Consider the following 10,957-nt stretch of genomic DNA (forward strand, 5'->3'; position numbering starts at 1 on the left):
AAAGCAGCAAAATTCAGCTGAGCAGCACACGAGCCCTGAAAAAGCAGCCGAGTTTTATGAAGCACGGCAGTAAAATGTTTGTTACCGACAACAGATTTCTAAAACATAATCTGAATATCATAGAAAACGTAATAATTTCATTAAAACATCATCTTTTTCTTTAAATGCGCCTGTAAGGTTGTCGTCTGGTGGGAACTTCATGTGTGAACAACAACAAAAACACACAACAGACTATTTGAACATCCAATCTATTTTATTCAGCTTCGGCAAAACTGATCGTGACGGAGAGACAAGTTAAAGACCTCAAATGAAAGAGTGAGGACCGGAGGAAACAAGCAGACACACACTTTGTTTGTTTGTTGAATGTGATTCATGTTTGGTCGTTTTGAGGACTTTTTCAGTTTCTCCGGTTTTTTCTCTCCTCATGAGGTCTTTAAATTGTTAAGTCACATCATCGCTTTAGTTTTGATATTTACATTCAGATAATATTTCACTTTACAGTTCATCTAAAGCAGCGTCTGTACAGTTTGTTTGTTTCTTTGTTGCTTAAAAGTTTCTTGTTCACTTGCAGTTGCTTTGATTCTTGTTGACATTAAAGAACAAACGCGACGTTTCGAATTTCAGTCCGCCACTTTTCTCTCTCTGTGAAAAAAATCAAACACCAGAGATGGTGGAGGATGAAGTTTCAGAAGAGAAGAAGAAAAGTCCAGAGCTAAAAACGAACCTTTAATGGATCTGTGGAAGTTACTGGATAAGCAGACATTCATTTAAAGTGATGATGATGATGGAAACTGGAAAACATTCACTGTGCATGTCGACAAAGACGCAAAAAAACAGCACAAATATGCTTAAAATATATGCTTTTTTTTTTTCGTCTTCAGTGTTTATAATATGTACAAGTTCGCAAAATGGAAATGATGTGAAATTAATTTTTAGTCCAAACGACACGAGCGTCAGTTCACTAAATTCAATCAGCAGCTAAAACTAAAACATCAGAAATAAAATGAGCAGCAGTTAAATTTCCACCATCGGGAATATTTACATTCATTTACAGTCCAGTCTGTACAAACTGTACATCTCTACTTAAAATAGGTTTTTACTTCTGGTAAAGAAAAAATCTTCACTGAATGAAATCTAAACTACTGAAACAAACTCGGGCCGCACAGCACGAAGGTTCCGGGTTCGAACCCGAGCCTGCTCCTGTTAGTCAGCGCTGCAGATTACGTGCCGACGACGGATGGCCACAATAAAGAGCAGGAGTTCATCTCTACTTCCTCCTGTTGTCGGGTTCAGACAAAAAAGAAAAATCTCGGATCTCTTTAATATAAATACGTCTGGGCTTTGAAAACATTCCCACAGTCCGTCTGAGAGAAACCAAACCACTTCATATTTATTTTTATTCATCGGATGACAGCAAGAAAATCAATTACTAAGTGCTTTTATTTCACTTGAGGTAAAATTACTGTTTAAAGTCTCTAATATCAGAATTCGACTGATTGTTGGAAATGTTTAAAATACTTTACTTGGTGATATGTAACTTTAATGCTGGAGATCATTTTCCTCCAGAATTGCATATTTATTTAAGGCAAGTTGGACTTTGATTCATTTTGGATTCATTTTCATGTTTTAGTTTTTCCTCCTGCAGCTCAGAATGAGGAGAGCTTCGACTCAAAACAAATAAATAATAAAAACTACAGCTCTTATCATAAACAGGTAATTATGTGCAAACTGTTTTTGAGCTCACAGCTGAAAGGCAACATCAGTGCAGACTAAAGTTTGTTTTTAAATGAGCAGGAAAACTGAAGAATTTCTCCCTTTTTAAAAGCTGATGACATTAATGCGAGTTTCCTTCCTCCATGTTTTGATCGCTGTCTGATAAACAAGCTTCTTTTTCCAAACACGTTTAAATGACGCGTCCACACGAACACGGGCTTTTTTTTTTTTAAAGAATGGAGGGGTCCAAAGGCCGCCAGAGCAGGAAGACAGCCCCCCATGTAGGTTTGGACCAAACACACGACGACACCAGATGAAGACTCAGTGTGTGTTAGTACCAACAGTGTGTGTGTGTTAGGGCTTCCTCCAGGCCAGCGGAGGGATGGCGGCGTTGGCGTCCCAGCAGGAGTCTCCAGTGTCAGCGTCGGCGGTCAGAGCCGGCTTCTTCCTGTCCTCCTTCTCGCTGTCAGTGTCGTCGGCCGTCAGCGTGATGAGGGAGGCCGACTTCCTGTCAGCGGGGGGGACAAACAGGTGATGGCCAGAGTTTTTTTTGTATATTCACTCGTTAACAAAGGAGCCTTCCCTCCAGAAGAATATTTGTGGAGTGTTCAGTCTGTGTTATTCTGTGTACCTGTCTTTGCTCTGTGTGATCAGCCTCCTGCAGGTCTCCATCTGGACGTCCAGCCCTCTCTTCATGGAGCACATCTCCATGTACTCATGCAGGTGACGGTTCATGTCGCTCTTCGCGGTGGCCAGTTCCAGCTGACGACAAACAAACGGCAAACACAAACACATCAACACAACTGGCTTTAAATCCAACAGATCCATTAAGGGGGTGGGCGGGTGTGCGACCTCGATCTGGTCGATGGTGTCCTGGTACTCCTTCTCTCTGGACTTGAACAGAGACTCTGTGTCGTTGATCACCTTCTCGATGGATTCGTCCTGCTGCTGCAGCCGGACACGAGGACGGACGAGAAGACGGGTTACAGGATCAGCTCCCGATGTGTGCGTCAGCACTCACAACAAACAACAACAACAACCTGCTGCAGCCAGCTCTTATTAAAACAGGTCAGAAAGGAGGAACGTGACTTCTGCTGGCTTCAGAGTCTGTATCAGACAGGTGAGATTCTGAAGACATGACGGACCACTCAGAGTTCATTTTACTTTTAATTTTATCCGATCCAATAAGGAGGAATAAGAAATCCATTTCCTTTGTTGTGTTTCATAAAATATTACTGTGAAAATGCTTTGAATTGTCTTGTGGATGAAATGTTTTATACAGATAATTTTTTTAATGAATGGATTAATGACACAACTGACGACTTGATAATGAAAATAGTTAGTAGTTTGTGAAGCAAGTAGCCAAATGTAGCCTGAGTGTGTGTGTGTGTGTGTGTGTGTGTGTGTGTGTCTACCTCTCCTTGTGTTTCCACTCCGAGTGTGTATCCAGAAAAATCTTCCCACAGCAGCAGAGTCTCTTCAGTTTCCTCCCAGGCCAGACTGTCACAGTCGTCCTCGAACTCACACTCCCTTCTGGAACACACACACACACACACACACACACACACACACACATTAGATATCGAATGACGGTCTCAGTGTTTCTGTGTTTCTGGCTCAGAATCACTGACAGCTGATTCAGCATCTTCTGCATCTGCTCATTGATCTGATTGGCCGTTGAGCTGCACGACTCCTCATCTTTGGCCCCGCCTCCTTCGCTCTCAGACATGCTCAGATCGTCTCCATCGCCGCCCTTCGCCGACTGGCCGCTCTGCTTCCTGGCCCGGCGGTTCAGGGTGGACGGGGGCGTGGCCACCTGCCGGAGTGGGAGGGGTTTAGGAAAAGGTTCACCGATACAGCGAAGGAGTTGTTGCCATTCATTCGCCGTCACGGACGAACCTGGAAGATGTGACTCATGTCCTCGCAGTTCCTCTGCTGGGCCACGTCACAGAGGCGGGCAGTGATGTCGATGCGGCGGCAGATGTCCATGTCCACCTTCATGGCCTTCTCCTGGATCTTACTGTCCAGGTCCGACAGATTCTGGTGGAGAGACAGAAGATTGTTACAATAATGAACACAGCCACCTCTCAGCAGGAGGGTTCTCAGTTTTTTGGACCCCTGAATATTTCATTTCTCTTCATTTTACGTTTATTTCAGAAAATGTCTGGATGTTTGTTTGTCTCTCTGTTTCGGACCACTCCTGACCTGAGCCTCAGCCTTTTTGAGATGCTGAGCCCTTCTTTGTGGTAAAAACAGGAAACGTGTGTTTCATAGAAAGTAAACGGATAAATCTTAAATCTTCTCGGACTCACGTTACTGACGAGGCCTTTGAAGAGAACGAGCTCGGCCTTCAGCTGCTTCACCCGAAGAGCCAACTCATCCTGACAGACCTCACTCTCCTGCAGGTCCTGCAACACAAACACACACTCACTAAAAAGCTACTGCTGACTTCGTTAATTATCTTCAGACTTTAAAGTGAATTAAAAAATAAAGTGCAGCAGAACAGACTGATGGGGAGTCCAGCTGAGGTGAAGTCAGAGGAGAGTTTATATATATAAAAAAAAAAAAATAGAAATTACTTTATATTACAGGCTGAATTTATTGTATGTGGGTCTTTACTGTTTATTGTATTTCCTATTAACCATATTTATTTCAGATTCTTATTTTTGTTACTCATCACACCTTCTCCTTGTGCTGCTGAGTCAATTTGCATTTCCTCTGCAGCGATCAATAAAAGTCCGTCTCATGAAAGCTGTTTTCCCTTCAGATGCCATTTTTAAAATGAGGACCATACTCCCCAAACTCTTCGTGGCAGAGGGATGTTAAGTTATTTTTTGACAGAAAGGAGGATGAGGAAGTGGATGTTGTTGGAAAAAACTGATGACATTTGTGTGTCTGTGTGTGTTCCTCACCTCCTCCAGCTCTGCCACCTTCTCCTGCAGGTCCATTCTTGCTGTACATTCCTCCTCCCACCTGCAAACACACAAAAAGGACCTGTATTTCTGAAATATGGAATCACACTGGGAGCAGAACTACACAGAATTGTTTTACATTCAAAGATTTGTCTTTCATACACCCGATCCAATCACAGATGTCCTCCTGGGGCCCCCACTGACTCCCCTCACCTTACAAATGTTCATTTTCATTTAACTCAACATTGACATATTATTTGACTTTGAATCCTTCACCGATGTCATTAGGCTGAAACTCTTCCTCCTCTGATCTCAGACCCAACCCACGTCACCACCTGACGGCCTACACTGCGTGCATGTTGAGCGAGAGCAGCACAAAGAGGACGAAGCATCAGCCAGCCAGTCTCTACGGAAGACAAACACAACGAGAGTAGAAAGGCTGCAACTTTACCTTCAACACAAATCTGAACTCACGTCTTCAAATGCCCCACAAGAATGATTTACATCCTGTTTTTACAGCTGACTGATGTTTTTACTTATTTTTTTAACCAAAACAGGAATCAGTCAACAGAATTCAGAATATTATGACATCATGTCTCTGTCAGATGAGCTCAGCTCAAATGATCTGTGTCGATTTCCAGGATCGGATGAAACGTGACTCCGACAGCAGCTGTGTCATAATTAGGAACAACGAATGGGCCAATTCCAGCTGCAGCGTGAGCAGAGCCACAGAACGAGAGCGAGACACACTAAGACATCGTATCCAGAGAGCCAGAAGGGGGTGTCACTGTGAGGACTTCTGTCCTTGTGGTGCTGATCGCTTTGTCAGTCTCAACACGAGGCTCTGCAGTGAAGCTGCTGGCTGTCGTTGCATTCCAGCAGCTGAAGATGTGATGACGACACAGCTGACAACAATGTTAACGCTTATTCAGGTGGTGGGGGGGGGGGGGGTGTTGACGCTCCACGTGATGTCAGCAAACAGGGATGGTGCGATAATTTATCTATTTACCTTTTATCTGAACTCGAATGTTTCAGCTGTTTAATCTCAGAAGGTTGGCGGTTGGTTAAATAAACATTTTGGGACATTTTATGTGCTGATTGATTAAAAGCTCGGCAGCACTCTGATGTTTTTGGATTATCTTACAGTTTATAGTAAACAGGAAACAGTTAAAAATATGAAAACGCTGCTCATCGTGTGTTCAATTCGATGCATCAGCTGTACGAGACCACGGTGGCTGAGAGGGCTCACCAGAACGCAAATAAAAAAGGCACAACGGAAGTGTCTGACTGTGTAACAGGAGAAGGAGGAAAAACTGAAAATTAAGTGAAATGTTTTAATGTCAGTAAGTGACTGGACTGTGTTATATTTATACATTTCAGCCTTTTACTGTCAGGAAGCTAATCATGCTAACTTTGATGTCTAATACAGGAGGTGATGGCTGAGGTCATATTTTGCTGTTGGAGCGAAAACATGAGACGTTCCGTGTGTGTGGCCATAACTATGTGGACATCTTTGGTCTTCAGCTGATCATCAGGTTCCCATCCACCATCTTTGGGACGACCTTGGAAGCCGACAGCAGGCCGGACTTCATACGTTTGGCCAAACTAAGCTTCAATGAAAACCAGGAGTTACTGCAGCTGTGTGGTTTGAGGATGAAGATGATGACGTCAGCGCCGGGCTGACGCTGCAGAGCGTCACATGGGACGGTGGGGGGCAGAGATGTTTAAATAGAAATAAGGACCAAAACAACACACATGGGGAGAGAGAGGTAAAGATGACATGGAGAGGAGAGAGAGGCAAAGATGGCAGACCGGGTGACATCACTGCCGGCGGTCACAGGCCGGTGCTGCATTGCAGGCAGCAGGACAAAACCCAGAAGGGAGGAGGAGGGACAGAAGGAGGAAGGAGACGGAGACAAGAAGAAGGCAAAGGAGGAAGACGAGGGGGGGGGGGGGCAGAAAAACAACAGCTCATGATGAAGCTCTCCCCAGACGGTTCCTCCCCCCAGCAGAGCAACACCGGCTGCCACAGCAAAGCCAAAACGCTCCTCTCACCTTCCTGGAAACACGTCGGCTGTCTCAGGAAGGGAATTCATCAACATGGACACGAGGCCCCAGCTGACACAGCAGACGCCGAGGGAACGCTCTCAGTATTTAGTTTCTGTTGTGCTGCACACCATTTTTTTATTTAAGAACAAACAGATAAAATCATTTAGAGAAAGTTTTTGTAGACGCTCATGGTGGGAAATTAAATTGTGTATAAATTTAATAGATGGGCAAAAACTTTGCAGATAATCGAACACGGACCAAAGAAACAGATCAGTCTGAAGCCAGCACGATCCATTTCTGTTTTGTAATTTGGAAATGTCTGTGCTATCTAAAATAAATAATAAATAAAACAATAAAAATATGATTTAAAAAAATTAAAATGAAATCATATCACGTGTTTTAATATCCATCTAAAATATTCACAATGTGGACGCCTCTGTTGAAAAGCATTTCAGCTGAGCTCAGGTCCATAACGACTCCGAGCTCTGAGTCGGTTTGTGAACTGAGCTCGATGTGACTCTGCTGCGGCGGCACAAAGTGTTGAGCTCAGAGCTTTTTAGCATCGAGCAGCAGCTGCGTTTTAACGTGTCAGGAAAACACTCCGAGCAGCCTCCTCTGCAGAAATCAGTGTGTGCCTTCACGTTTAATACGTTTGTTTCCTCAGCAACCTTCCACCATTTTCTTGACAAATTTGTTTCTTCTATAAAGTTTCAAAAATTTGTGATATTGATGAAAATGAGCAGAAGAATGTGACGTCTTCAAATGTCCTGTTAAAGACATGAAAGATTTGAGTGCTTATTAAAACTTTTATTTTGTTTCATTAGTTTTAACACCAGCACAGTTTAATTTAAACATGTTGTTTTAATGTGTGGAAACAGCGAAATGTTTAAATTTCCTGTCACATATTCGTTGAAGTTCACGGTTTCAATATTTTAGAATAAATAAAAGAATAATTTAGTCTAAATCATAAATATGGATAAAACATCAGTCCCATCAGACGTCACTATATCAATACATCCTGTTTACAGTTGAAACAACATACTGAGAACGTTTCAGAGGCCTACAATAAATTAATTTTATGACATATTTGGTCGAAAAGTACGAAAACCAAAATGTGGTCACGCCTGAGACCAGCGGTGCATTCAATGACATCTGGACATCTGATCAGATTAATGGATTGCTTGTGTTGGAGGTAGGAAAATGTTCTTGTAGTGGGTGATAGATCTGTAGAGACGATGTGTTGCATTACTTTGGACCCGGTCATCATCTTGTCTCATCCCTGACCTCATTTTTATTTGGGGTTATCAGGATGTCCGATTTATTTTGAAGTCGTTTGTATGAAACAGTTTGATTTACAACCGGGGACTCGGCGACCCCACACAACCAAGGACGGAGACATCAGAGACGTCCTGATTGGGTGACAGATTATAATCACCACGTCAGCTGGTCCTGCTCAGTATCAGGTTTCAGCTGCTCAGAGGGGTCGATTACTGAACATTAGAAGGAATCAGCAGCACTGACGTGGACGCTCCCTGACTGATGGTTCACTCTGTCTGGTTTAATACCAGAAGGAGCTGAGCTCATCCTGCACGCTGCTTTTATCTTTTACAGCCTCGTCTCTTCCTGTTTGATGTAATATTTTCGAATTTGCTCTGGTGCTGACTGTATCTGGTGGAGTCATCGTGGACTGAATACTCCCAAAGCATCACTTATCGGTTCAGTACTGAATCATGTTCATTTCACCTTTTTCTGCTTTAAATTACCATTTAAAAACGAAATATCTTCTGTTTGTGCAGAGTTTTCTAAATGATTAAGAGCTCAGACTAATTGGTTTGTATCTGACAATGGTTACATTTTCCTCTTGACATACAAGCACACACCTGTGCAATCAACCAATCATGTGGCAGCACTGCAACTCAGTCAGCGTTCACTTTGAACCGTCTGGATGTGGTCTGAAGATCGCAGCCTGCCTGAGCATCATCTCTGTGAGCTTTATGATGGCAGCTACTTCCTGCAGGCCGAAGCTCCTGTTAAAACCTAAAGTGGTCTCAAACTGGTTAACCGGTCTGCAGACCTGGACCCACCTGGTGGATCAGCAGAGGCTCAGAGGAATGTTTCCAACGTATTGGTATGGTGTTCCTAATAAAGTGCTGTTACTGGAAAAAAGTCTTCAGCTTCATCACACATCAGAGAGGCTGCCGCGAACACACCTGAGTCTGATGAGTATAGACAAAAACCGTCTAACCCACCAGAACTGGACTCCACTCAGGAGAACTTAGAACCTGAATCAGTTCTTACCTTCTCTTGTACTCGTCTCTCTCTCTCTTCACTTTGGCCAGCACGTTGTAGAGGGCCCGGATTTCCGGTGTGATGGTGTCAATCTGGACCCCGACCCCATCCGGGTGAGTCCAGGAGACCCCGGGGCCCGTGACGCACGACTCCCTCCCGGTGCCGAACCGGCGGGTGTGGTTGAAGGACCAGATGGTCCCGGGGAGGAACCTGGGCGGAGGGGGAATGGTGTGGTTGCTGTTGGTTCCCGTTTCCGTGACGTATCTCTCGTTGATGTTGGTCAGGGGTCTGGACGGGTCGCTGGGACTCAGAGCAGGACTGACGGAGAACACGGACGTGGTGAAGTTCGAGTTGGAATCCGTGGAGACCATGATCGGGTTGAGGTTGTTCCCGGGCAGGTATTTGTTGTCAAACAGCGGAGGGGGGTTCAGGGTCGGAGAGAGGAGCCCCCCAGGCAGGTAGGCTGGATTGTTGGTGTTGTGGAGCGGGATGAAGCCCGGTCTGGCTGGGATGGGCCCGATAAATCCGGTCTGGACCCCCATCTCCTTGGTGAGCGGCCTCTGGTCCCCCCCGCTGTGGCCCTCCAGGGCCTGCTGCAGCTGCTTCTCCAGAACCTTGTTCCTGCGCTCCAGTTCGTGCACTTTGGCCAGGAAGCAGCGGAAGCGCAGGTTGAGAGTCTTCAGCACGCTGATGTTCGATCCCAGGTCGTTGCGCAGCGCTGTGGCCGCCGGGGGGACGCGGTGCAGCGGGCTGCTCAGGTGCAGATAGGCCAGGCCCGATGGAGGCAGGGCGCCCAGGTCCAAACCGGAAAACCCGTCGGGCCCGAACCCGGCGTGGTCCCCGAAGAAGTACCCGGGCTCCGGGACGGCGGACTCGGTCTGGCCAGTCATCTGGTGGTGCTGCTGCTGCGGTGCCAGGAAGCCGCTCTCCCCCAGGACCGGATTCATGCTCGAGTAGGAAAACCTGAAGTGCTCGAAATCCGGCATGAACCCAGACTTCTTCCAGATCAGCTCGTGAGGTAATTCTGCAGGAGATCCAATGAGAGTCCCGAACCGGAATCAGGCCCAGCAGCCTCCTCCTGGTTTCACCTTTACGCAGAGCAGCTGTGGGCCGACAGTCGGAGGATGCAGTTAAAACGACGCTTTATTTTTTCCCATTTTTCAGCAATAAACACATAAATGCATCGACTCTGTGAACCTGCAGCAAAACCAGATGACCGACTGATGACAGCACAAACCTGCTCACTCTGAACCTCGGAGGATAAAACAGACCTTACCTGCCGGAGGAGCAGGACGAGGAATCCGAGTTTCTCTGCAGATAACGAGCTGTCGGAACCGACACTGCGGCGGTGGGCTGCCGTACTGCCTGTGACAGAGGAGCCCCGCTACCGTAATGACCGCAGCCGAGGCGCAGCCGAATCACCCAAGATGGCGGACGCGCCGCTAGCCGCCGCTGGCTAACTGTTAGCTTACTGTAGTCCGCCGTTTGGCTCATGTTATCATCCATTTAGCTCAACGGACATTCAACCAAAACGTTAAAAAGTAATTAAAAAAAGTTATTTGGTCGGTTAATCAGTCAGTTAGCCGCTTGGCTAAAGATGACGAGCCCAATTTAAATAGCAACTAAGCTAGGTGTAGCTGCGGACCCGATAACCCTTTCTAATAATAATAATAATAATAATAATTATTATTATTATTATTGTCGTTGTTTTTATTCTTCCCTTCACACCGACACACCTGTTCATTCCTGGCCGACGACGCCGTCCTCCCACTCCTGTTGTCCGAGGACCGGCCTCCTCCACCGGCCTCCTCCTCCGGCCTTCTCCGGTAAAATCTTCAGTCTTAAATTATGATTTTTATTTTTATTTTTACACAAACATGTCTAATCAATGTGACATGCTGCTGCCGTGCTCAGACTGGCACATTAATCTGTCATCTGGACGGACCTGAGTGGAGCAGACAGAACATTTATTTCTCTGATATTTGAAGGCAGCA

At 45.6% G+C, this 10,957-nt stretch overlaps 1 protein-coding gene across 3 annotated transcripts; it reads right to left on the reverse strand.

The window, feature by feature from the left end:
* Positions 1–240: 240 nt before the first annotated feature.
* iffo1a (intermediate filament family orphan 1a) lies at positions 241–10,435 on the reverse strand. Of its 3 annotated transcripts, none has more exons than XM_029513824.1 (10): positions 10,240–10,435; positions 8,973–10,066; positions 4,626–4,686; positions 4,026–4,121; positions 3,613–3,753; positions 3,345–3,529; positions 3,129–3,246; positions 2,566–2,658; positions 2,345–2,475; positions 241–2,221 (listed from the first exon to the last, which is right to left on the reverse strand). In XM_029513824.1, the coding sequence occupies exons 2-10, from the start codon at positions 9,947–9,949 to the stop codon at positions 2,068–2,070; spliced, it is 1,956 nt and encodes a 651-aa protein (XP_029369684.1). In that variant the 5' UTR covers positions 9,950–10,066; positions 10,240–10,435; the 3' UTR covers positions 241–2,067. The 3 variants fall into 3 exon arrangements, with proteins under 3 accessions (XP_029369684.1, XP_029369683.1, XP_029369682.1); XM_029513823.1 differs by having other exon boundaries at positions 2,566–2,661; positions 10,240–10,434; XM_029513822.1 differs by having other exon boundaries at positions 2,345–2,661.
* Between the last annotated feature and the right edge of the window lie 522 nt (positions 10,436–10,957).

Source organism: Echeneis naucrates, chromosome 11, assembly GCF_900963305.1.
Source record: "Echeneis naucrates chromosome 11, fEcheNa1.1, whole genome shotgun sequence".
NCBI classification, from domain to species: domain Eukaryota; kingdom Metazoa; phylum Chordata; class Actinopteri; order Carangiformes; family Echeneidae; genus Echeneis; species Echeneis naucrates.